Below are 26964 nucleotides of genomic sequence, written 5' to 3'. Positions count from 1 at the left end.
CATTTTGGGGGACAATCCCTGGGTGGTGTGGGTTTTGGGGCTACCCTGCTGATTGCAAGGACAGCATGGTGTCCAGCAAGGATCCAAGCTCTCCAGCATGGATCGGGACCAGCAATCCCAAGCTGCCTCTGCTCTGCTGGGCAGGCTGCTTTATTGCTGGCAGCTCCTTTTGGAAAGAATCTCGAGATCCCATTCCCTGCTTACCAGGAGACCTCAGATCCTCTGAGCTGGTCTAACCCCCTTCCTCCACGGCTGAGCCACGGCGCTGGGCACGTTCCAGAAGAAAAGACTTTCACAAATACTCCCAGGTTTTAACAGAAAATAAAGTTGGCAGCAATGCACGCTTTGCCCAATTTTAGTGGAATTATCCCCAAGGGCAGGTGCTTTTACTTGTCTATAGGCTTTGGACAGGCGGAAAGTCCTTGCTCAGCAAAACTCTTTGGGAGGATTTGTCTGGAGCCAGAAAGCATTTTGCTGACGGGAGCGCTGGGATGCTTAGGGGGGATTAGCAGTCTCGGGAGCGGCGGAGGAGCTCGTGGGTACCCACTGGTGGCTGAGCACCAATCCCAGGACCAGCTGGGCTGGTGAGGATCCCCGGGTGTTGCCGTTGTGGGTGCTGTTACCGCGAGCCCGAAGCTGCCCTGAGACCTCATGGAGGGACCAGCACAGCACTGGGGTCCCCCCTCGCTCCGGCATCGCTTCGCCTCCGCAGCGTCACGTGCATAGGGCGAGACGGGATCTAAAGAGTGTTTTCCGAGGCAGTTAAAACCCTGCAGCGCACAGGCTGCTGCCTATTACTGGCTTAACTGTATCTGAATGGCACATTAAGTTCTGGCAAAAACGGTGGGACACCAGCCTATCTGGAGCTAGTCAAACTGTGTTATGGCCTTATAAATGGATAAAGGGAATAAAAACTTCTAGGTGACGAGCTCCTAATCAAAGCCCTATAAATAGGAACAGCGTTAATTCCGTCTCGCGCGCGCGCCCTGGCACCGGGAACCGGCTGTGCTTTTAATATGCAGAGAAATCCATCTGGGGATTCAACCTGGAAACTGCTCTTCAGGATTTTAACTTGAAAAGCAGAATATTTTCACGGGGCTGCGGTTTTGCAAGGAGGAGCGCGTGGGGATGCTGCCGCGTAGGCGGGTGCGATGCTCGTTGTACGGCTGGGTGTGGGGCGCGCTGCCTGCGTGCCCCATGATGGGGATGCGGGTGCGAGCGGTGCCGGGGTACCTGCGCTGAGCTGGGGTTGTGTCTGCACGCGGCCGGGTGTGACGGTGAGTTGTTGCAGGGGATACACGGGGCTGCAGATGGGAAGGTGCCATCGGGCATGTGTGGTACCCAGCAGGTCTGGGGAAGCTGGATGGGTGCCCCACGGGATGGGGTGCCCTGTGGAAGGACTGCGAGCAAAGGGCTGCTTCTTTATGGCTCTGTTAACCGCTTTGCCGCTAACCCTACCGGGGTTTGTAAATGCTAACAGCAGCCCCATCTGGCTAGTGATGATAATGAGATTCTCATCTGACTACAGGAAGAATAAGGGAAAGCAGCCTTTTTTTTGGGGAGGGGTGGCATTTTGCATTATCATTAGCATTTTTCCACCCAAAAAGGAAGAGTTTCCTTGCGCACCTCGGGCCGTCAGGTCCTGCCCCGCGGGGTGCCCGGGGCAGGGCTGATGGGACCGCTGGGTGACACGGGGAGGTGACGGTAATACCGGGTTAAGCAGCTTCGTTAGCCCATGCCTGGCCCTGTTGTGCCCTTATCCTGCAGCAAGCATGGCCAAAGGATGCTCTGCTGCCCCGTCCGTGGCCATTGCTCCTCTGGGGGGTCCGGGTGCCGGGCTGCACGTGTACTGGGAGGAAGCAGGTTGGTGCACAGGCACGATTTGAACCCACGTTCCTCCTCCATTAAGCACCAGTAAGGAGCCGTTGTCGTGACTGGTGGTCCCGCTGCAGCATGAACACTTCTTCTTTGAGATACCTGTGGTTACCGCGAATTCCTATAACCAGATGGTTAATGATATGACAGCGTAATTGCAGAGTAAACGAGTGTACATGGAGTCGAAATGCACGCGTATTAATCCAGGGCTGAGGCAGTCCTGTAATTTGTGTATCCACATAACCCAACGATTATGTGCATTAGTGATAATTTAGTTATCAAAAAGCATAATTCCACTGTAATTGCGGTATAACAGCGGTGTAAGTGCAGCCCGTGTGTTATCAGCAGTAATGCCGCTTCCCTGCTCGTGCTGCAGGAATACGTATATTTATAAGAGCCATTGTATATCAGCCTGATCACAGGGCCCTGGGGAAGTGGCTCTTGCTTGGGTGCCTGGTTGGGCTCTGAGCTGCTCCCTAAAGCATCTCCCCTGGGAGGGAACGCTGGGGGTTGGCCTCTCTCTTTCACCTGTGGAAGATAGCTCTATGGCTGTGAATAACGGTGAGGTTGGACCAAGAACATGCTTTTTCTTTTTTTTTTTTCTTTCTTTTTTTTTCCCCCCTTTACTTTTTTTTTTTTTTTTTTTTTTTTTTTTTTTTTTTGAGAAAATCCTCCAGCCTTGCCTCCTGTGGCGGCAACTGCAAGGCTGGAGGAAAAGCCGGGCTACGCCTGCTTCACCTTTCTATCTTCCCCCATAAAATCGGCTCTGCTGACACCAAATACCTTTACACCAGTGCAGAGCCACTGGCAATCGGTGAAGGATCCATCCCCTCTTTTATAGCCTGTTTGTATATGCCCGGCTCTCATTTGCACTTCTCCGGCAGTGTAAAGGGTCCTGCGATTTATTGCTGCTTCAAGGTGCCTCCAGCCTGTCAAAGTGATGTAAAAGGGCTGTCGCTTGACTCAGGATCTGGCCTCTGCCGAGGGCTTGCCAGCAGTTTGTCAGGCGGTGGAGTTTACCCGTATGGGGGTATTTATGCCGGGGGAAAGACCCAGCCCCTGGTCCTGCGGGACGGAGAGCTGCAGAGGCAGCGCCGGCTCTGCCCGGAGGGTTTCTCACCCGACCCTGGGATCAGGGTGAGCATCTCCCCGCTCTCCTCCCGAACAGCACTCTGCTTCATTTTTCATGCCAAGCCTGAGTCTTCTGAGTTGGTTTTTATTTCCATCAGGCAATAATGCTCATTGCTGTAGTTAGCAGTTAGCATTCAAGCTGTTTGCTTTCTGATGCATTATCAACTTGACCTTCAGTTTCAATTTTTAGCAAAGCCTCACGTTAAAGCCTTCGCCGTCGCAGTGGAAAGCTTTTCTGCTCAAGGCACAAACCGACCCCCTCCGCTGGTGCGGGGAGAAGAAACTCGCCCTGGGGACAGGTTATTCTTCTAGCTGAGGCTGGCTCTGGGCTACCGAGACAGACTGACCTGGGTGGGCCATTATATCTTATATATTGTAATTACTCTGGCAATTATGCTGTTGGCCCCGGGTGATTGCTGGTGGTTGCACTGATGGCCGGATAGTCCTTATTCACTACAGTGATGTTTTTTTGGGTGCTAGCATTGCAGAGATGTTACGTCTGCAGAGGATGATTTTCTCTGGCATCTTTTAAGTGTTTTAAGTGCTGCCCCAAAGCATCCTGCTCCCACAAAGCATCCTGCAAAGGCAGGGGGTGTCAGCTGTATTTACATTTGGCATCAAGGTGCAAGGCAGGGCCAGCATCGGGGTGTTCCCCGTGTCCCCATCTCCAGCCCCTCTTGTACAGCATCTCCCTCTGACCCTGATCCGTGGTGTCATTTCGGTGGAAGGACAGACCCATCTGCAGCCCTTTGGCTCTGCGTGAGTTGACATCTCCGCTGTCGCCGAGCTCTTGGAGATGAAGTATTAGATTTATGTTTATGTAATTTAGCTGGTGAGCGCAGCATGTTATGCCATGCGTCGTAATGTGCAGCGCTCGGTTTTGTGAAGAGGGTAATATTTCCAGCCAAACGCAAGACTCCTTAGTCATGTGTCTGGATCAATTTTACACTGTCATTTCCCCCCCTCTATTGTTTTATCCTTCGCTGAGTTTTCTATATTTTTAGTTAAGAGGCTGATAGATATTTGTGATGCATTTGTTCATCCCCATGTGACATTCATGGCTGTCTCTTTCTGGTTTTAGCCAGGTTCATTACTTCTGGTTGATGCATCAGGATGTCATCCCCAAAAAGCTGCTCCCAAGTCTTAAGGCATAAGCAAGCATAGAATATGACTTTACGGCGCATCTGTATAAGCAATCATGGAGGTTGCTAATCCTGGTTATTTGCTGGCCTTAGGGAGTGCTGCTATTCTGGGTCCGATGGATGCCGTCCCCATGGGACAGCTGGGGTGGCCGGGAGGATGATGCTGGTGGGTACCTGCCCCTGGAGTTCCCCCCCTCCCCAGCAAAGCGTGCAGAAGTTCAAGCGAGTGACCTTCAGCCCTGTGACAGCGAGGTGTGATGAGCGGTAGGGCAGAGCAGGGCTGGCAATCCAGCTTCCTTTCATCCCCGAGGACGGCTGTTCTTGTGCAGTCAGCACTCAATTACTGCGGCTCACCGGAGGGCTGTTATTTGCTGCCAGCGTCTCGGCTCCCCAGCCAAATCCTCCCATTCAGCAGCCGGCACAGAACTGGACATTTTTTCATGGCACGATGCCGAGAGCCTGAAGGGTCCCTGCTCTGCAGGAAGGCTGGGTTTTGGGTGAATCTTTTCCTGCAGGTGTTTTCTGGACGATAACACCGAGGGTTGGTAGCATCTATCCCCTGCGAGGCTGGAATGGAGCATCTCTGAGAAGTCCTTTCACAGCATGGCTCAGAAAGAGTCCCTGGCACCCACGGGCCAAAATCATGGTTATACCCATCCCCTGAGTTTCTGTGCTGGTCACTATCATCCCACCCCTTGCCCAAAATTTAGTCCCAGCTCTTGCTGGATGCAGCACCTCTTTGTGCTGGATGGGGCAGCTGTAGAGACAGGTCTGGTCCCTGAGGCTCTGCTGCTATTGCAGCTTTGGGTCCTGAAACTCCTGCAGGCTCCTCGGAGGCAGAAACCACATTTCCTGGGTTATTTTCCTATTTTTTTTCTCCCCACTGCTTCTTTTTGTTACTGCCAACACTGTGTACCCCAATACAGCCTGAAGGGAGAGGTGCCTCAGTTTCCCCACCCAAAAACCTTCCCTGCTCTCGACCTGTTTGCTGGTGGATGCAAAGTGTCAGGCAGGCTGAGACTGGGGAGAACGAGAGCTGAACTGGGGAGAGCCAGAGCTGGACTGGGGCTACTGGCCATCGCTGCCTGGGAAAACACTCAGTCCAGGCCTGGAGCTCGTAATGCCTTTGCTGGCTCAAATCTGCCTGTAAATAACGCTGCCCTTGCCTCTTAACTCCGCTCCTTGTTTTCGTGTCTCGCAGCGTTCCCTTTGTGCAGTGGAAGTGGAGAGGGAGGCGAGTGGGGCTGGACAAAGAGGAGCTATTAGTTGTGGTCGAGGCTGGCGCGCGGCTCTGGCTCGCAGCCCAAACCTGGGCTTTGGAGGCAGCCCGAGTCGATATTCTGCTCTTTAATATTTTTGGTGTGTGTTGGGGGTGCCCGCAGGCTGGCGACCCCGGGCTGGGTCATGCCAGGCAAATGCCAGCGGCTCCGTGGATCTCCTGGTGAGGTCTGGTCCAAGATGGGGTGAGATGGGAGACAGCCCTGGGGGACTGGTGAAGCGGAGAGCATGGGTGCTTTTCCATGATGTGAACTTGGGATGAGCTAAATTGCTATGATAAATGATGGGAAAAGCTGTCTTTGCTTTCAGGACTCATCTGGCACTTCAAGCCCCAGCTCCTGGAGTCGTGTGATGGGTGGGGGTCTCTGCTGCAGAGAATAAACTCAAGGCTCTGACTGCAGAGCGATGCTCCCTTTGCAGAGCAGTAGACAGGGGGAAAGACTGCAAAATCTTGCTATAAACCTCCCCCAAAATCCAAGAGTCTCCTGGCTCTTCCCAGTTCAGGGCTGGAGCAGGGTGAAGGGGAAGGAGATGCAGCCCAAGGGGCAGCTTGCCTACAGTGGGGCTGCAGGAGATGGGGGGGGGGTTTGACGCACTCGAGTCGCTGATTAGGTCTTTAGCAGAAGATCGTTCCCGTGGACATAGATCGTGGTGTTGTTATTATCTACATGAGAAACCTGAATTGTCTGCTCCCTGGTGTCCTGCCCAGGGCCTAGGTTTGAGCTGAGGACTTGCTTTTTTCCCTTCTTTTCCCCATTGCAAATTCATTAATTACTGATTTAGCCCAGCAATGCAGACAGTTGGAAAGCAGGCTCAAATTGCTCAGATTCATAATGTCTGATGAGATTTCAAAACACTGAAGAGCAGCATTTGAGCCGGTTCCAGGGATGAGGCAGGCGGCAAGTGCCAGGAGCCTCTGGTGATGGGGATGCGTGATGCAGAGCCCAGGACACACAACGAGGGACCTGCCATGCCCAAAGTGGCACCAGGCTGCAAAAATGTGGGGATCAGGCAGCTGCCATCACTCCTTGCTTTGCCTTCCCAGGAGGGAAGGAGTGAGATGCCCACCTTGCAGTAAAGTGCAGGAGTCTGCGAGCTGAGATCTGGCTGCACCACGGGACACGTTGGGGCTGGTTTTGGGTGACAAAGGCAGGTTGGTGTCCCCAAGCACACCTGAGCTGGTAGCAGAGGCACTTTGCCAGCAGCGGGACTGGGACTCAGGGGATATCGCAGCCTCAGTGCTGGATACTCCGGGTATTGCTGTCATCGGGGCTCCGCCACAGCAAAGGAGAGATTACAGCCGTGTGTGATGGGACCCGGGACGGCTCGCCGGTGCTGCTGTTATCCCTTGGCTCGTGCCATGGCATGGGGCTGTTCCCCATCACATCGCTGTCCCCAGCCCAGCTTGTGTGTGGGTACCCACGGGATCCAGGGAGCCTTCCCTGAATTGCAAAGCCACTTGTTGCTACAGTGTGGAGGGCGGACAGATGGATGGATGGAGGGATGGATGGATGGATGACACAAGCCCTCACCCTCTGCAGGGCATCCTGTGCTCTGTGGTTAGACCAAAGCGTACCAGTCTCAGGATGGCACAGGAGCTTTGCCCCCATGAGGGCACAGAGCCCTGTCCCTAATGACTTTTCCTCTAATGAGTCAGTTCCTGGAGGCTTTGAAGTGAGATGAATAATAAATCCCGGGGCAGGGGAGCAGCCTGCTGCTTGCCAGTTAAGACTCTGGGCTTCGGAATCTCATTTAAATGGCTGGGGTTAGGAAGGGGAGGTCAGGAGTGTGCAGGGGAGCCGTGCAGGTGCTGCTTGCAGAAGGCCACGGCTGCCGGGCTGTGCAGAGCCTGATCCCCTCCTCGGGGTGCCCAGGGCTGCTCGGGGAGCGTGTCACGGTGGAGGGGACAGACACATCGCTGTTCCCAGCACGGCTGAGCCAGGGTCCTCTTCTCCAACGCGCCAGGCCCGTGCTCACCCAGCACTTGGCAGCCGCTGGCTCTGCGGGGAGCCCCGGCAGAGCGCTCCCTGATTGATGGTGTATGCTAGCGACAGCAAAAGCTTATTATCTACCTGCAATCAAGAGGGCACTTCAGCGACGTGCTTCCCGGAGCAGCTGTGCTCCCACCGAGCCCGTAATGGTGGAGATTAAACCCTGACCTGTGTTTGACAACATGCGTTAACCCTACCGTAATGAGGCTCCCGTCGAGCGGCCGGCAGAGCCGTGGTGATGCCGGGGGAGGCTGAGATCCCACCGGGCTGGGGGTGATGCCGATGGGAGGGACACGGCCACGTGCTTGAGGATGGTGCAGGCAGCAGTTTGATCCTGGAGGGCTTTGCCCTGCCCAGGGTGGGAGTGATATATGCTCACAGGCAAGCTTTGCACGGCTGGGATGGGTGCACGGGGCTGTTGGGTGGCACTGGGTGCAGACCCTCGTGGTTTTGCCCCTGGGGCCGAGGTGGCAGTTGGGTGCAGACATGTTCCCGCTGGCCTGGCTCTCCTGGCAGGAGGGTGGAGTGTTTGCCGGAGGATGAGCCCCGTGTCAAACCCTTCCCTTTGCAAAGCTGCTCTCGCTGCACGTCCCCCTTTTGCGTGGGGGATTTTCCCTCTTGTCCTGATGAGCATCTGTGCTGAGGCCTGCCTGGGTGGGACAGGGTGGCTGCTGCTTATTAACCAGGGTGGGCTCGTTATGGCAAGCTCTGGCAGGTGGCAGAGAAAGGGCTGCAAGTGCAGCGTTGGGCATGCTGGGCCACTTCCCATAGCTACGTCCCCACCGTTTCACTCTCCCTGTTGGTGTCTGCTTCCCTGGATGCAGGCTGCTGAATATTTCATCCTTGGCTCTTCCCAGCAGCTCCCTGTGAAGCTGCTGGCTCTGCCATTGTGGGACGGGGCTGCCACCACTGCGGGAGCTCGGGCCAGGAGCCAAAAGCAGCTCTGGGTGCTCCCGGACCCTGGGGCTGCAGCTCCAGGTGTCTGGTTGCTGCTCCAGCCCTTGTGAGGTTTGAGAATGGGTCCAAGCCGGGTTTTTCAAGGCTGTTTCTTGCTATAAGTACCCCGCATCCTGTGCCGCTGTCTGTCAGTGATGGTGCGCATGGGATCTTATGTCTGAGCATCCTTAAATCGTGTGCCTGTCTCCAAGCCGTCTCCGGCAGCTGGCTATGGGACGCTGCCCTGGTCTTTGAGGCTTTCTTCACTATTCCTGCTTCTCTTTGGTCCTTTCCCAAAGCTGGTGGAGGAAAGGGGTCCCCATTCCTCACCTCCTGCCTTCTCCCAGAGTCAGACCCTGGCCCAAGTCGGGGACAGATGCTGTGCCGTCCTACCTGAGGAGGGAGACTGGCCGCCTTCTTTCCATTACTGCCGCCTCCTCGCTTTGATTTCTTGCTTTAAAGGAGTGTTTTGACTAAATGGATTTTTGTGCGAAGACAGTAGTAGCATCGCTTGGCAGATCCCCCAGCCCGCCGTGGCGCCTGGGGGCCATGAATAATGCAGGTGCTGAGAGCCTGGGCTGCTGGAGGTGAGAGGGGCTGCCCTGAAATGCACCGCTCTGCCCACCCCAGCCACCTCTCCCTGACCCCCTTGACCTCTTTTTTTTTCATTATTAAGAAGATTTAATTAATTAAGAAGATAAAAATGTTATGTGTGTTGTCAGCATCAGTACAGGGGCTGGAGGAGGGCACTGTGGGAATGCAGGGCTCCCAGACCCTCCGGGAGCTTTTACCAGGGCTGGGTTTGTGTTATTTTTAAGCTTGGAAAGCCCTGATGACCTGTAGTAAACTGGAAGGCACAGGGGGTGCAGCCAGGGGTTGCAGACACCCATGACCATCCTTGGAGCAGTTTTCTCACAGCATCCAGACACTTTTTTGGGTCCCCATCCCCACTTTCCCCTCCCACTGGCCTGGCCATGTCCTCGCCACGTGCTCCACGCTCTCCAGCCACTCTGTTAATAAGGTCCTCATTATGTCCTAATTGCCCGTATCTTTTTTTTGTTACATTCCTTGTTAGTTTGATTTAATGGAGCTGCCGAGTATCTTGGTCATCTCTGAATTGCCATTGATTTACTCTCTTTTCTTATTTACTTATGGGCTTATCTCCTCTGCCACCCCTTCTTCCCATGGGTACAAGAAGACGGTCCCGGCCACGAGCTCACCCAAAGCCACTTGCTGCCCCTGCAAGTGCCCCAGGAGCTTGGGGATGCCCAAAGCTGCTACGAGGGGCGAGGGGAATAAAACACTCGTGGAAGACCCCAATGCAAAGCCTTGCTGCTGTCCCAGGAAAGTCTCAAAGCTGGGTTTGCTCTGGCTGTGCTGGGAAGGGGCCGGTGCTGCAGCTGCCACCTGCACACCTGGAACGCCCATGTCCCTGCGTTGCACACTCAGGAGTGCACATGTGTTCAGGGGCACATGTCACGGTGGGACACATGTCACGGTGGGACACATGTCACGGTGTGTGCCTTCCCGCACTCACACAAGCCCAGAGCAGAGCACGCGCAGCACAGGAGCCTCGTGGTGTTGGTGCCCGCTGGCACACGGGTGTGCGCTTGTGCCAGCCCTGAGCTGTCACTCGCGTGTGCCCGCACTCGCCCAACTCTGCGCCGGGGCTTTTGGAAAGTTCTCGTGTTTGCAAACTGCTGCTTTTGTTGGATTTTTTCCTTTTATTGTCATGGAAACTGTAATTAAACTGCACTGGCTTCTTCGCCAGAGTCACCTTCTCTGGTGGCACAGCTGGTGCCACCCTGGCCTGGCTGGGGGCTCGATGGTGACCGGGGCCGAGTGCCCCCCAGGCAGGGACGTGCCCGTCCTGCCAGCACTGCCTGCTGCTGCCCGTCTCGCCTGGCTGATCTGCCTGTCCAGGAATCTGTTTATCCAACTCCCTCCTCTCCATCCATCTGGCTCCCCATATGGGAAACAAACAGCAAATTGGCCCAATTTCTTAGCATAGGGGAAAAAAACCCCAAACCTGAAACCCCCCCCTCTCCGTGGCTGGGCTGTGAGGGGCCAGGGGTGGGCGATGCTCCCCGAGCCAGCGGGTATTTGCTGGGTGATGCTGTTATCCCCATCCCTGTGACCTCCCTTGCTGCATGCTCAGCACCCATCAAATCCTGCCCCCCGTATCATCGTTTGGCTGCAAGGGACCAAATTGCCCCAATTTTCCTCCAGCCTTGTGGGAGGGAGCAAACCCTCCCGTACCAGAGACCTCTGTCTCGGTGCCTGTCCCCAACCCATCCTCCGCCTGCTCCTCTCCAGGGCCATAAGCTGGGAAATCTCTCTCTGCCGCCATGTGCTAATTACCCTGACCTTTGCTTAAGCGGGGATCTTTTAGTGGCAGGCGAGGTATCAGCCGTGTCATTTACTATGCAAATTGAGACCATCAATTACATCCAGAAGGTCCCGCAATGTTTAATTTTCTCTCCTATCTCTCTTTTTATTGGCATCTGCAAAAATGCAGGAGCAGGAGGGCTCTGGCTTTTCAGAGCTGGAGGCTGGGAGCCCAGCAGCCGTGTGTGAGGACTCTTCCAATTGCCAGCTTCCTCTTGTCTCTTTTAATTTTAATTAGCTGCATTTGCAATTGCCCTGTAGAAAGCTGGGCTGGGAGCTCAGTTGGTGCCGCAGGGATGGGAATAAAACCCTTTGCAGGGCCAGGCTGCTGTCTCGGGGGGCAAAGGGCTCATGCTGGGGTTGCAGCCCATGGTCTCCTCTTCCCACGGGCTGTTTTTGCCAGTGTTTGATCATTGCATGTGCAGAACCCTTTGCAAAACCCAGTTCCAGGCTGGGGAGGAGCTGGTGCTCGGAGCTGGCTGGAAAACCCTCTCTGAGCCACTGGGATGGGACCGTGTGTCTGTCAGGGGGGATGGGGTGGGATGTTGTTGTGGCTTGAGATGACAGGTACTAAGAGGAGTGGGTGGAAGGCAGAGGTGAACTTCGGAGATAACGGGATGGGAGGGAAGGCGATGCAGAAGGGCTGAGCTGTGAGGGAGGAGAGGTGAAGGCAGCGACCTGGGAGAAGAAGCATAAGGGGAGGGCTTGGGTATGTGTCCTGGGAGGGCTGGGTGGTGGGCAGGGGGCTCTGGGGGCGGTGGGCTGCAGAGACGGTGCGGTGCCATGGGAGATGGTGTGGTGCTGAGCTCCTCATGGGGGTGGGAGTGCAGGTGAGCTGGGGAGACCCCCATTTGCCTGTCGTGGGGCTGAGAAGCCGTGGGAGAGGGGCTGTCCCGGGGTGATGGGGACTCGCGGGGGTGTCTCAGTGCCAGGGCTCTCTCTGCCACAGGGGCGGTGTGCGTGGCCCAGTCTGTCAAGATCCCGCGGGAGCCCAAGCCGGGAGAGTTCGACAAGATCATCCGCCGTCTCCTGGAGACCTCTCACGCGCGGGCCGTCATCATCTTCGCTAATGAAGATGATATCAGGTTTGGAGGGGCAGGCCTGGCTGGGAGGTGAGGCGAGGGTGGGGGGAACGCGCTTCGGGGCACCCACACCGAGCCTGATGTTTGCTCTACGCGTGCTGCTGGCCAGGGTGGGGGATGCGGGATGCTAATGGCAGGAGCTGGGCACCACAACAGGAGACACCATGCCTGCAGCGTGCATACGTGTCTGCGACGTGGCGTAGATGTGTCTGCAACGTGGAGCAGATTGTGCCTGTGTAGCTGCCTTTGTAGCGCGGCACGGACGCGTCTGCAACGGGGAGAGGATGCGCCTTGCAGCGTGGCACGGACACGTCCGCAGCAAGGACCCACCAGAGCTGACTTCAGAGCGGTCGCCTGGCAGCTTGCTGCCTTCAAACCACAGCAACACAGAGCTCAAAGGAGGAAAAATCCGCTTTCTGTTGGCTTTGGAAAACCCTGCTGTCATGACCCGGCTGCTTCACACCGCTCACGGGCTGGGTCAGAGCTGGCGTGGGGCCTCGCTGAGCACCGGCCGTGGCAGGATCCAGGCGCTGGTTCTGCTTTGCTGTGCAGCCTCAGCCCCCAGTGTGGAAGAGGAACGGGTCTGGGGGGGCCTTTCGGGACCCCCCCCTTGCCACCTTGCCTGCCCGGCAGGGCTGGGGACGCAGCCACGCTTCGAGGTGATGAGCTGCTCTGCAGGCAAAGCGATGTCTTGCAGCTCCCGTTGTTTATGGAGCAGAATGATTCACATGGAACTACCCCTGATTTCCTAAGTATCTAATTTATTAATCAGCAAACATTATGTAAATGTGGGTAAACTGCGATTTTAAATCAGTTTACATCAGATGTGCAAACGCTCCAAGTTTCTTTTTTGCTCCCTTAATAGAAATGTCTGCAAACCTGACATTTACGCGGGTGTGTGGTGAGAAACGGGGGATTTACCTCGCTGTGTAAATGGCAAGCCCCATTAACTGGGGTTTGTAAACATTTACCCATCCAAATAGGATTACTTCCTATGAACAGTGGCTTACGCACACCCACCTCACGCCAGGTAAGCGTGGGTTTAACCCGCGCGTGGAGACTGCCGTGATCCCGACCCTCGTGTCAGCTTGGGCTGCAGAGCCTGGAAGATGGTGTGCTGCCTCTCCCGAAATTTGCAGGGCCATGCTGCCGAGCAAGATGGTCCAGCAACGGTCGTTGCTTGAATTTCTGCCTGGCTCAGATTGGGTGTAAATCACCAAACTCGCAGGAACGTCCTCAATTTACCCCAGGGAGATCCTGCCCCACATGAGGACAGCAGGCAGCCGGAGACGCTGCTTGTGCTCGGAGCGGGACGTGGGCTTCGCTGCCCTCCCTGCGGCGGGATGTGCCGGGAGCTTGGGGCAACCTGGGATGAGCACGGAGCAGCCGGCACAACTCCCTGGCTGCTTGCTGGCCCCGCGGCTCCCAGAGCATGCCTGCCTCTTCCCGTCTTGTCTCCACTCTCTGCTCGATTTGTATGGGTTTGGTTTTTTTTTTTTTCCTCATTACGCGTTTCAAACACCATCTGGACTTGAAATGATCAGCTCCTGACGGCGGGGGGTGAGTCACAAACCTGCCTCCTCACTGCACGGGGAGACAGGGAGACAAAACTGCCCTGGGTCCCACTCCCACGGGGCTGGGGACCCGTACAAGCCCCTGAGGGGACAGCAAGCCCTGGGAAAAAAGAGCCCGGAGGGTTGGATCCAGGAAAGTTCCCATGCACCTACTAAGATTTTCTGAACTGGCTGGCACTGGTGGAGCATGGAAGTGTGTGCGGCTGAGTGTCTGGCCATGATGAGGGATGCTCGGCAGGACGGATGGCATCTCTGGCTCCCCACCGCTGCTCAGCTGCCCAGCTGAGCCCAGCAGGGCCCAGTTTAGCTCCAGCCTGGGCACTGGCCACACTGGTTGGCTCTCTCCTATGGCTTGCAATGCTGATCGGAGCTGAGAGCACACGCACGCTCTCCAGTGCTGCTGCTTTTCCTGCCTGCTGCGGCATAACCTGATTTTTTTTTTCCTAATGTTGGGTAATTAAGGGGGAAATTCAATTACCAGTCAGCAAATATGCAAATGAGGTGGGAGAAGCAGCCTGTGTGCCCAGGCTGGGGAGGACGGAGGGTGCGGGAGCTCAGCAGCATGGTTTGCTCTCATGTATCCATACGCACCAGGTTGTGCATGGTGCCTGGTGCCGACCGAGTGCCCGGAGCAGGGGACGCAAACGGCGCTGAGCCCTGCTCCATGCCAGTGTCCCTGCTTCCCTAGGGCTGGACATGAAGCTGGTGCCCTGGTCCCGTGGTGCCAGCGAGCATCAGCGCCTGTTGCTTCTCTCCGCAGAAGGGTGCTGGAGGCGGCCAAGAGGGCGAACCAGACGGGACACTTCATCTGGATGGGCTCGGACAGCTGGGGCTCCAAAATCTCCCCAGTCCTGCACCTGGAGGAGGTGGCCGAGGGCTCCGTCACCATCCTGCCCAAGCGGGTCTCTGTCAAAGGTAAGGGGCTGCGCTCGGTGGGTTCCCTCAGCTCCCCCCTGGGTCAGCCATCCCCCTGACAGCATCCCCTTAACCGCTGTGAAAGACTCCATGTTTTGCAGTGGGTCTTCCCTGAGTGGGTTTTCCAGCCTGCGGCTTTGCCTGAGTGGCAGCTTGGATACAAACCCACTGCAATCTTATGTCTCCCTAGACCCCATTGCTCGCAAGACCCTCCTTCCCCTCTGCCTGGGGAGTTTTGGGCCATGTTAAGCATCTCTCTGCCAACCCAGAGATTTATCCCCTCCGTCCCCTCTTCCCTGGGCAGGTTTCGACCGCTACTTCTCCAGCAGGACACTGGACAACAACCGCCGAAACATCTGGTTTGCTGAGTTTTGGGAGGAAAATTTCCACTGCAAGCTGAGCCGGCACGCGCTGAAGAAGGGCAGCAGCATCAAGAAGTGCACCAGTAAGAGCTGTGGGGATGCTGTGGGTGAGCGGAGGCTCGCAGGCACGTGGTGCTGTATTGCACGGGGTGCACAGGGATGTGAAGGCGACGGCAGAGAGCCCAGGGCAGGCATTAGGAAAGTTTCGCTTGCTTTCCCCTTACGGCCCTTCAGCATAGGCACGTCCTTATTGCTCTAGAGCTGCCAGGCCAGCTCAAGGCAGCTACATGGCAATTAATGCTCCATGCATGCGGTCTCGGTTGTGAGTGTGTTTTTTTTGGACTAAGCATCAAAGCTAGGTGGGAATTTGGGGAAGGCTGGAGAAACGCCAGTGCTTCTGCAGCGTGGGGAATGTGGGCAGTGCAGAGCTTCTTGCCTCCACAGGCACTCGGGTGTCCAGTGGACTCATGACAGTGGCAGCTCGCTTCAAAGTGGACAGGAGTGTTGCACAAAAATGCTTTTGTGTCTCCCTGCGTGCTGTGTGTGATCCGGGAAAGTGTGGAGCCTGCTTGGTTTGTGTGTGTGAGAAGGCAGCCTCCCCATGCAAAGCTCCCAGGGCTGCTCCCTCTCGTGCACGCTTCTTGCACATCTCCCTTCCCTTGGTGCCATCTTCTGTGGGTACGAAACCACCCAGATTTGGGAGATTTGGGGCGTTATTTTGCAGCATTTGGACAACTGCCTTTCTCATCATGTGCTTGGCAGAAGCACCGTTGTCCCATGTAAGGCATAAAGCCACTGGTGCATCCTTGCTCATTGCAAGCAGCTCCTGTCTCACCGAACAGGCTAAAAGGTGGGGTGGTTGCAGAGAAATGAAGCCAATCGATAGCGCAGGGTCAGGATCTGGCTCTTGCTTAGCCAACACTGAGGCTAAGCCAGGGAGGGTGCTGCCAGGCACCCCACGGGAGGGTGCACAGATGCCCAGAGAGATGATCCCCCCTGGGCACGTGCTGGAGTGGCGTTTGTCCCCGTCTCCTCGCAAACCACTTTGCTGATGTGCCCCTTTGCTACCCCAGGCAGGGAACCTCGTCCTGGCAGAGCCTGATTCCAGGCCCCCGATCCCTTCCTCAGCCCCCACTGTGCATTTTTAGCCATTTCCAGCTAAAAGAGGCTTGTAGGGGTTAATGCAGTAAACAAGCAACCAGGGGATCTGTCTTGCTGACAGTGCTGCTGCCGAGGTGATGGTTGGAGGCTCAAGGAGGTGACATGTTTACTGAGAGATGGGAGAGATTTACTGCCTGCCTGGCACCGGCTGAAGACAGATAACGATGCGGCGGCTCACAGGCTGCGACGTGGCAGGACTTGGGGACATCTAAGCATCTGCCCTGTCCCCTTGGGAGGGACGTCTGTGGAAGCTGTGGCGTGCCAACGGGCGGATGGACCTGGCTGTGCCTGGAAAGTTTGATCATTAAGGTCTTTTTTTTTCCCACCGCTTTCACTGCTGAGGATGAGAGGGATGGTGCTTCCACATTCTCTCCCTTGCAGGCATTTCTCAATGTTCAGCTGATGATCTGGGGACACCTCTGTGTCCCCACAAGGACTTTCCAGTGCTGCAGCTTCCCCAAGTAGTCTTGCAACTAATGCATAAGCACGAGTTTGGTAAGCAGCAAGGGCATGCAAGAAAACTCGCCCCTGATCATGGACTTGGGGTAGCTGAGAGCTCTTTTTCTTTTGGGATTGCATCAAGAAATCCCTGGCACCAGGAAATGCATGAGCAGGTCCTGCAAACCACTGATCTCTTCATCTTCGTAGTAATGTAGCATTTAAACAAGCGATATTTCAGGGCCAAGGTATTAGTGGAGGCAGCTGAAACCACAACATGGCAAATGTCCTAGGAACAGTCTTTAAATTATCTGAATTTGTCAGCAAATAAATTACGTCTTGAACGTTTGCTTGGCAGATAAATGGAGAGGGGAAATAACGCACGATGAAGCAAATAACCTGCCTGTGCAGATCCATGTGCTCCTGCTTTGCACGGCTTATACAAATGTCCTGTTCGGGGCTGTTTTCTAGAGAGAATCATGCTGACTTTCTCCATGAGCTTCAAGTTTGGGTAAAGCCCAACATGCACAGAGAAATGCTGGCTTTGCTTGCTTTTGCATCCCAAAACCCAAACCGAAGGGTCCCACCACTGAATAGGACAGCTCATGGCTCTCCTTCAGGTATGGGAGAACTGGGAGGAAGGTGAGGGGCAAGGGCTGGGGTGGGCACCAGGTTTCGGGGCAATTCCTGCTGGCAGCAGCTCATGTTATCCCCGACACTAGCCCTAGCATCCATTAGGACCTGTGCACTCCATCCCCAGGCTGTCCTGCTGGGACCAGGATCAGGCCAGGACCTGTCTCCCAGATGCTTTTGCAGCAGGATCTCCTTAGCATCCTTCCTCACCTCCAAGCTCTCTCCGCCGGGCTGAGTCCCCGACCCTCCTGAGTTGGGCAGGCTGCCGCAGGGAAGCCAGCCCCGCTCGCACCCGGCCGGCCGGGCTGGAAAAGATCCTGCCAGCCGCCGCTTCGTTAATAATTCACACACGTGTGGATGCAGACGGGGAGGTCCTGGGGTGCTGCGAGTGGAGACAGAGGAGCCGACGGCAGAGCCGGGTTTGCCGGGCCGATGGGGTGGCAAGGGCAGGACAGGGCATGGCTTGGGGGTCCATCTCCCCTCTGCCACCTGCATGGGGACTGCAGGATGCTCCCAGGCCCTACGGGCTACTCTTTTTCCAGGAGAGCTAATTAATGGCCTTCATTTAGCAGGGCTGGATGGTAACTGTGCTTTGAAGCAGGGCTGGGGACTTCTCTGTGCTCTCACCTTCACCCGACCAGGCTGCAGATAGATGCAGAGCAGCAACATGGGTGGGGGGGAGAGGAGGTTTTATTTGATTTTCCTTCTTTATTTGTGATTCTTCATATTCTTTTCCCTTTCTGTTTTGCTTTTCTCTGGTCTCTTCTTAATATGGGGTTGTTTTTTTCTGGCACTGGCTGTTTTCCAGCACAGCATGCCCCAGCCAAGCCAACGGGGGAGGATTTGCACTGCTCGCCTGGTAGTTAAGATGATAAAAGGCTCCTGTTGACCGAGGCCGGGTCTGAGCAGGCAGGGGCATCCCAGCAGTGTCTCTGCTCAGCTTTTCTTCAGTTCCACTGGCTGTCCAAAAGGGCCCTGCCAGCCTCGCTGTGAGGGCAGCTCAAGCCCTCGTTGCAGAAAGATGTTTGCAGCAAGCATCCGTTATGGGGGAACAGTCCCTGCTCTCCGGATGGGCTCATCCAGCCCGAAAATGCGACGATGGGTGCTGGGTGCTGCTGCCAGCACCCATGAGATTCAGAGATTCAGAGGCGACACCATCCCCCGGCTCTCCGGAGCAGCACTGTGAGCGATTTTGATTAACTCCCACTGAAAGCCGGCTCTGGCAATGTGATGGGAATTGATGCTAATCCTGTCTCATCCACCGCTTGAGAAGATAGCTGCGTCCGTCCTCTGAGGGGTGCCCGCGGAGGCTCATCACGCACTTGAAAATTAATTATCAGCCCTGTAGAACGATGCACGACCCTGCTATTATAATCAGCAGGGTCACATCCCTTTCGCGGCCCTAATCTACTGCGAGTTTGGTGGAGATTTATTGTCTCCATGTCAGGAATGAGCCTCAGCTTTCTGCTCCACGTTGCCCCCTCTGTGCACCAGCCTAATTCCCATCTGCAAAAAGCAGCTGGGGCCTGGGGCAAGGTGCCCGACCGACAGCCCTGGGGACGTCTGCTTATCTGCAACGGCTCAGCTTTGGCACCCGAGCCGGCTTCTCCCACTGCGCTGGGCTGACGCCGGTCGCTGCAAGCCGGAGGGAGCCGGAGGGACGTTTGGGAGGAAAATCTAGCCTCCACAGCTTGTGTTATGACAGCGGGTTGTATTTTACTTGCTGGGACCTGTGTGGGATTTGAGGTACCTGCTAGGATGCTGAGGAGCTGGGAAGGGATGTGTCCTGGGTCCTGCGTATCCCCTGGGCGCAACAGCCTCTGCGGGGCAGCGGGATGGTGCCGGGGCTGGCAGTGGGGCTGGGACATGCCCACAGGCTCAGGTCCCCCAGACAGTCTATTACACCCTTTTTTAATAGGTAATTATCTTGACAAGATAGAGTGGCTTGTCTGCGCCTTGAGAGATGAGTGTGGGGAAAGGCCCGAAGTTGAGGGAGAAGATTAATAGCTCTTGTCAATAATGTGGAAGAAAGGATAACATGACGGGTTTCGCATGAGTAATCTCCACACAGTCCAAAAGCATTCTTATAACTTTGAAGGATGGGCTATAAATTCACCTCCTTGATATCATCTTTTCTTGTTGGTCAGTTCGCTATCAATTTGGTTTAGCATCTTGTCAGTGGCACGTTTCGCTCTCTGTCCCGGTGCAGGGACCGCCGGGTGCGTGGCTCTCGGGACCATCCCCGCTCGGCGGACATTTGCTCCGCATCCAGCGCTGGCTTTGTCCCACCTTCCTGCAGCGGGGAAGAAGGGGATCAGCAACCGCTGCTTGCCTGTGCCTTTTCTGTCCCCATCTGCAAAGGCTCTGTGCCCTGGTCCCCTGCAGTCACTGTAAATCCCCACCTTGCAGCAGGGAGCATCCGTGCACGGTGGAGCCCGAATTAATTTTGGACACCCTCAGATGGCTTTCTAGGATGCCTCTGCCTCTCTGGAGGATGGAGGCTGTGCCTTCAGCTCCCTGAGGAACCTGCCTTTCCTTTCGCTGTTGTTGAAGGAGCTGTGGCCTGGCAGGGTGCCCGGCCATTCCGCAGAGGTAATGATGGAGGTGCAGAGGCCGTGGCTCTCTGACGTGGTGTCACCCCATGGGAGATGCTTTCTTAGCTGTAATTAACAGCATGCTACATTAATCGTCGTCTTTTGCTAAATGATTAACATGTTTCTAGTCCCATTAAGGGCAGTTATGACAGAAGAGGCAGGCAGCTGTCTCCGGTAATTACCAGATCTTTGCAGGATCCTGCAAGCTGGCATGGCCAGGGAGGCTGCAAAGGGCTGTGGGATCAGCGGGGTGGGAGGGTGGCAAGGGGTGACGAGGGGAGCAGGGTGACAGGAGGCTTTGGAAATGAAATGATAGAGACTGAGCTGGTTGGATCTCCTGGCAAGATGAAGGAGGTCAGCCCGCAGGGGTGGGGATGGGACATCAAGCACAACCCAACCTGCATCCCACTGGGGGACGTGGGAGTACAGGGATGTCCCATGGCTCTGGGACGTGACATCCCAAGGGCTCTTGGCAGTGCAGCTGGGCGCCAGCACCCGCGTTTTCAGAACTACATTACAGGGAGGTTGGTTGGGTATTTCCCCAGTGAATGCGTTTCTTGGCTGCAGAGGCCAGCTCATGTACCCCAAACCTTCCCGGTGTGCTGCTCAGAGGGGCTGCGAACCACAGCGTCCCCCCCGGCTGTCCCTCCTGACCCCTCCAGACAAGGGACACACAGGTGATGGGAGGATTCTCGGCTGGCAGAGAGGCTCAAGCCCTAAGCCCTGGCAGTGCAGACTCAGCCAATGCCTTGGGCTGGCACTGCGACATACAGCTGCAATGTGGGTTTTCGTTTGGGAGGGTTTTGTTTGTTTTGGTTTTTTTTCATTTGAGATGCATTTCTGCCCTGCTGCTCCTTCCTGGGGCATGCCTAGGTAGCATAAGCTTTCTGCTGGGAAAGAGATGCCCTGGCTGGCTGATGGGTTTGTGGTTTTGGGAATGGGGTTGGCGTTTCCAGCTGCTTCAGTCCAGAGTGAGCTTGTTTGCAAGGGTTTGACTGCGGCAGAAATGTCCCTGTGGGGAATGGCTGGGATGGCAGGGAGACGGCAGCCCTGCTTTACGTGTATCTGCAGACCGAGAGCGGATCGGCCAGGACTCCTCGTACGAGCAGGAGGGCAAGGTTCAGTTTGTCATCGATGCCGTCTATGCCATGGGCCACGCTCTGCACAACATGCACAAGAACCTGTGCCCTGGCAAGGTAGGGCTGTGCCCCAAGATGGACCCGGTGGATGGCGTGGAGCTGCTCAAGTACATCCGCAACGTCAACTTCTCAGGTCTGTCCGTCCCCGGGGTGGTGGGGAGGAACGGCCCCGTGGGGCTGGGTGTCTCGGTTTGTCCCCCATTATGGGTCACACAGCAGCACCCACAATTTATTCACGTTACCATTTGGCACCCACCGCACTGCAAATGCTGGCGGCAAAGATGGGGTGCTTTTGCAGCAGATGAGGAGGTCTGAGCTTCCACATCTCCTGGGAGCCTTTGGAGAGTAACCCGGCAGCAATCCTGCGCTCACCCTGCCATCCTGCCTGCCTGGCCTCTCCTCTCACCCGCTCCCCCCTGCCGCCTCCTCACATCGCGGCTGGCAGAGGTCCCACTGAATCACACTGCCGTGTCCTTGTCTGTCTTCAGAGCTCCTCTGGAAATGCATCTTTTCCTCTGCTCTATCTCCTTAATAAACATTTTCTGTCTTGTTCTCCTTATTACTTCTATTTATCTCCACTCTGTGATCTTCTCTGCAGTGTCTCTTTTATTTATTTTTCCCTCTTGCTTGATTTTTCTCTTCCTTCCTTTCATTAGTATTTATCTGCACAGTTCACCTGATTTAACGTTAAAGCTGCCTTTTCCCCCTTTCTTAAAAGAAGCAGTAAACCAGCTGGTGTAACAGTGCTTGGTGCCTGGCATCACTCAGTGAGCTCTGGCTCCTGGGGGGATCAGTGGGTCAATACCACAAGGTCCGTGCACCACCTTAGGTTTGGGGTTGGTTTTCTTTTCCCCATTTGTTTCCTCCATCCTGTGCCCATGCTGGCATCATCCTGGCAGCTTGTGGCACTTCCAGCAGTGAGAAACCCCACGCCAAGGGGGAAGGATCAAATCAGAGCCCCCTTTGACACCATCACCCAGGGCACCCTGTGCTGCTGGGTGCTGTGGGTGCTGAGCCCTCCCTCTCTTGCAGGCATTGCTGGGACTCCCGTGACGTTCAACGAGAACGGAGATGCGCCGGGGCGTTACGACATCTACCAATACCAGATCAGGAACTCCACTCCTGAGTACAAAGTCATTGGGCAATGGACTGACCACCTCCACCTAAAAGTAAGGCTGGGGGCTGGCTGGTGCCTGTGGTGTGGCTGTGCACAGTCCGTGCCAAGGGGAAGGTCCTGCAGATTTCTTCTGCACCCATCGAGGCCACATAGGGTGTAGCAAACCGGGCTGGGAGCCAGGGAGCCTGTGGGTGCAAAGTTAGGCAGCTAAACTTGGGGGCGGTCAGAGGGGAGGGTGTCCCCCAAGTACACACTTGTACATGGTTCAGCCATGGCGACCCACCATCCATGTGTGTGACCGTGTCCCACGGGCTCTGGGCATCTGACTTTGCAGCTCTTGTAAGGGAAGAAGCCAGAACAGAGCAGAGGGGTTTTTTCCAGGGAAGGAGGGACTTTCTTTTGGGTTTCTGGTGTTGAATCTTCCCGAAAAGCCAACGGAGAGCTTCACCGCCTCCCTGTCCCCGTGCTGGGTTTGGGGTGGGGTCCTTCATGGGATGTACTGATGGGGCGAGGGACCAGATCTGGGCAACACCGCTGTGAGCAGCAGCAGGGTATCACCCCGTGCCCCAGGGATGCTTGACAGATGCCCAACTCGAGCGTCAGTGGGGCTGGTGCCATCTCGCCCCACAGGTGGAGAGCATGCTGTGGCCAGGGGGTGGGAGCCAGCTCCCCAGCTCCATCTGCAGCCTGCCCTGCAAGCCGGGTGAGAGGAAGAAGTTGGTGAAGGGCATTCCCTGCTGCTGGCACTGCGAGCGCTGCGATGGCTACCAGTACCAGCTGGACGAGTTCCACTGCAAGCGGTGCCACTTCAATGAGCGGCCCAACGAGAACCACACCAGCTGCACCCCCATCCCCATCATCAAGCTGGAGTGGAGCTCGCCCTGGGCCGTGGTGCCCGTCTTCATCGCCATCGTGGGCATCATCGCCACCCTCTTTGTGGTGGTCACCTTCGTGCGCTACAACGATACGCCCATCGTCAAGGCGTCGGGGCGGGAGCTGAGCTATGTCCTGCTGACGGGCATCTTCCTCTGCTACGCCACCACCTTCCTCATGATCGCCGAGCCCGACTTGAGCACGTGTTCCTTGCGACGCATCTTCCTCGGGCTCGGCATGAGCATCAGCTATGCCGCCCTGCTCACCAAGACCAACCGCATCTACCGCATCTTTGAGCAGGGCAAGAAGTCGGTGAGTGCCCCCCGGTTCATCAGCCCTGCTTCCCAGCTGGTCATCACCTTCAGCCTCATCTCGCTGCAGCTCGTGGGCGTCTGCATCTGGTTCATCGTGGACCCGTCCCACTCTGTCATTGACTACGAGGACCAGCGGACTACAAACCCCCACTTTGCCCGGGGCATCCTCAAATGTGACATTTCGGACCTCTCCCTCATCTGTTTGCTTGGGTACAGCATGCTTCTCATGGTCACCTGCACTGTGTATGCTATTAAGACCCGCGGGGTCCCGGAGACCTTTAACGAAGCCAAACCCATCGGGTTCACCATGTACACTACTTGCATTGTGTGGTTAGCCTTCATCCCTATATTTTTTGGGACGTCACAGTCGGCGGAAAAGGTAAGGGAGGAGGGGAGAGGTCTGGCTGATGGTCCTGTGGGCTGCAAGGAAGGGGGCTGAGAGAAGCTGAGATGTCCTAAGCAAGGAGGGGTGCTTCTCTGCAGTTCTGCCAGCTTGGGAATTGTGGTGGGAAGAGTTGGTTTGCAAACCTCTTGCGCTACTGGGGAGCAGAGACTTTCCTATTTCATTTTCTCCCTTTCCCTCTGGTTTTCTGTGCCCTGTTGGCCCCGCTGCTCCTCTCCGGACTGGGTAGCAGTGGGCAGCACAGGCTGTGTGGGCTGCAGGTGGATGAGTCCCCAGGGCAGATCCAGGTCCTCGCTGCCCACACAGCACCTTTTCCTGGTGCTGAGTCAGTGATGGAGGCTGAAGAGATGGAGCTGCCCTTTGAAATCCCCAAGAGCTGGAAACAGCAGAGGGCAAGGGCAAAGGAGAGGGAGCAGAGCAAGCCCTCAGCGCATCCCCTCCCTTGCCAGGGCGCGTGGCAGCTTGCAGCTTCTCACTCAATTACCGTTTCACTGTGATTTTAATTAACACCTGTGTGTTTGGCAACACGGCACCGAGGACAAATTGCTCGGCTGGGCTGCGGCGGGCAGGGTGGCACAGAGCTGCAGGGGGAGCAGAACGGCTCCGTCTCGCTGAGGAGTTTGTGGAGCGAGCATCCCCTGCGACTCTGAATGTGACTTTGCACACAGTGTAGATGAGGCCAGGCCAGATAAACCCAGAGATGGATTTGTGCTGTGAAACAACCTGTCTGTCTGTCCGTCTCCCTGTCCTCGGCTCCTGGAGGGTGGTCCCGGTGCAGGTACCCACAGGACGGAGGCCAGCCTGGATGAAGCTCTGTGCTCCAGTGAGAGGGAGTGAGAACAAAGAAGAAAAAAATCTCATGAATGAGACCCAAATCCCCTTTGCCTGCCAGCCAAAACAAGAATCGCATTTATGTTAAATGCAAACAGTTCATGCCTGCCAGCCTGGCGCTGCCTGTGACAAATAAATCTTAGTGTTCCTATTCCCTGGAAATCCCTGGGGTGACCCACTACCCAGATTCCTTCTCTGGACCCCTCATGACTGTGATAATTTCCCCCGAGTGTCCCCGCCACGATGCTGAGCTGCTGATGCCACGACTTTTGGAAACACCTATTGCAAAAGGGCCAGGGGTGATTTGCTGAGACATCTTTTGCTGTGGACACCAGTTTCAGACGTGTCCTGGAGAGCTGTCTCCGCACAGAGCATCAAACCCCGGAGCTCAAGGAGGCCGAGTCTGCACGGGCACCTTTCACCTTGGCTCAACCAAAAAGTCTCTACCAAGCTAGCCCGTGCTGGCTGGAAGTGTGAAGGAGAATTAAAGGAAATAAATGGAGCCTTTTCCAGCATTTCCATTTTGATGAGATGGCAGGGGAGATACTAACAAGAAAGCAGGTTTTTTAAGAAATTATTGCAAAACAAAAGCTCCCTTAAAGCCTCCTTAATGTGCTCGGCATACTGTGGGTAATAAAGATGGAAATGATAATGATTGTAGATTATGCGCAAGGTTGCTCACCTCTTCACTGCAGCTTGTCATGGGATAATTTAGGGCTGCCGAAAGCTGGCTGTCAAGCAGCAATTCGACAATAGGCTGTGCCTCACTTCGGGGGCTTGTAATGTGCAGGGCTTCTCTGTTATTAGGCTGCTAACAAGCTGATTAGAGGCGGAAAAAGTGATGTTCCCAACTCCCCTTGGACGCAGCTCTCTTTCTCAAAGTCTGCCGCTGCCACGGCGTCCACTGAGCAATCCCAGGAGGGGTTTGTGGTGTTTCAGCTTGGCGCTCGGCCGTGCCGCTGCGAGATGTGAGCTCTGAGCGTCTCCAGGCTGTGGCTGAAGGGCGACAGATGCGCTTAAAGGGGCGGCCAGAGGAATTGGGTGCTCGGTACTGCCTCGATGCTTTTAGCTGCTGGTTTGCAGTCTTGGGGAGAAAAAGATCAAAAAGGTGTCGTTACACAGCCTGCACAGAAGATCTGGCTCTGATCACGTCCTTGGGATGAAAACTGCGTGGTATTGGCATTGGCATCACCCCACGGTGGTGCTGGTGATGCCTGGGATGCTCAGCTGGGCATCCCCAGGCCACCACGGGGAGAGATCCCCTCACTTTTGCCCTGTTGCTGCTGGGATTAAGGCTCCGTTGGGCTCTGCGGAGGGTCAGCACACCTGGGAAAAGAAAAGCCAGGAGCAGTGGCTGGGCTGTTGTTCTCCCCATAGAGCACAGCTGGAGTTTTGCTCAAGTCCTGAGGATGCCATGGGGCAGACCCACACCTCCAAACGCTGGCTGGCACCTCTTCCCCCACCCCATCTGAGCCTGTGGCCAAGGCTGCCTCATGGTCTGGAGGAGTTGGATAAAAATCTCCATTTTTATTTTATTTTGCTTTACCTCGTGCCTACAACTTTGCATGGAGGTGGCATATTATCATAACAAGTCCCCGAAGCCTTTTCTCAAAAGAACCTCTTATCCCTGCCGATCCCAGCGGATTACAGAAATAGCAATAACAGAGGATCTAAAGAAAGAGACAATTTCCTGCGCTGATAAGGCGGCAGCTGAACAGCGGTGTCATTGTCTGGTTCTCTGTTTATCACATTTGCTTTCAGCGAGGGAAAAGAGGGAGAGAGGAAGGAAGGAGAAGGACTGTCCAGTGGTTTGTTTAGCAGTGCCGGAAGAGGCTTGAGCGGGTTTTTCCTTCCCCAGCACCCATGGTGGTACAAAATCGCTTGCAGCTGGCTCAGGCCTGGATTTAGAGTCAGAGGGTTGCCAATTAATGGGAGAGATTTGCTTTGGGACGAACATAAGCTCTGCAGGACTGTGCCTTGAGCCTGGGCTGCTCCCCTGGGGCAGGACGGGCTGATCCAGCCCTGGGGTAAAGGCTGAGCATGGCGCTGGGCTTGGGGACTTGCGCTGGGTCATTTAGGGTTGCTGTGGTCCCTCGATGCAGCGTCATCGTCCTGAGTCAGAGACAGGCTGTGTTCTTTGATCCTATCCATGAAGCAGCGAATGTTGCCGAGCCAGGAGCTGTAAATTCTTTGATAACTGCAGCGCACACCTCAAAGGGCTCTGGAGAAAGATCAAGTGTTGTTAAGAGAGGGGCAAAGTGGGGTCCTGGGTTGGAAACCAATTAAGAGAGTAGGAACCAAAATCGTGAGAAATGGTCATTTTTTGATGTGGCAAAAGGTTAACTGTGCTGTGCTTTATGGCGGTGTTTAGACTCCAGGCTAAAAATATTTCTGAGCTGAAAAGGGGCTTGCTGCGGCATGGTGCAAAGCTGTTGAGTTTAGCACGGGCTGCAAAAAATGGGGCTGTTTCTGGCAAATCCATCATTAGGGTGAAGGTAGCCACAGTGGCCCTCTGAGACCCCAAAAGTGCTGCAGGGGTTTGAGGTGGGCTAGGAGATGGGGGGAGCCTGGAGCTGGTGCCACCTGGGGTCTTGGTGGAGTGGAGACCCCGGCAGCACGGGGGGATGGAGCCCTGACCCAGGCGTGTAGGAAGAAGCGTGCGTGGAAACGTCTTGTCTGAGCTTGAGCTCAGCTGCTCTTTCCCTCTTCGCTGAAACGCCTCCGAGTCCCGAGGCACGGGTGGGAGTCGCTGCAGAGGCAGGAAATATGGAAATTGCAGAAAGTGAG

General features: G+C 55.6%; 1 protein-coding gene across 4 annotated transcripts in view; it reads left to right on the top strand.

Moving 5' to 3' along the window:
- The window catches only part of GRM4 (glutamate metabotropic receptor 4), a 55794-nt gene that overhangs the window by 22428 nt on the left and 6402 nt on the right, over positions 1-26964 (top strand). For 3 of the 4 annotated variants that reach the window (XM_049832753.1, XM_049832754.1, XM_049832755.1), the window contains 6 exons: positions 11691-11826; positions 14158-14312; positions 14617-14757; positions 20572-20772; positions 21672-21808; positions 22387-23322. In XM_049832753.1, coding sequence (XP_049688710.1) covers positions 11691-11826; positions 14158-14312; positions 14617-14757; positions 20572-20772; positions 21672-21808; positions 22387-23322 — 1706 coding nt within the window. Of the gene's footprint in view, positions 1-1175; positions 1278-11690; positions 11827-14157; positions 14313-14616; positions 14758-20571; positions 20773-21671; positions 21809-22386; positions 23323-26964 lie in introns of those variants that run through there. The other variant, XM_049832756.1, reaches the window with a different exon arrangement.

This window comes from Accipiter gentilis, chromosome 29 (assembly GCF_929443795.1).
Source record: "Accipiter gentilis chromosome 29, bAccGen1.1, whole genome shotgun sequence".
NCBI classification, from domain to species: domain Eukaryota; kingdom Metazoa; phylum Chordata; class Aves; order Accipitriformes; family Accipitridae; genus Astur; species Astur gentilis.
Note: the sequence above shows the minus strand (reverse complement) of the source record. Positions and strands in the feature narration are given on the sequence as shown.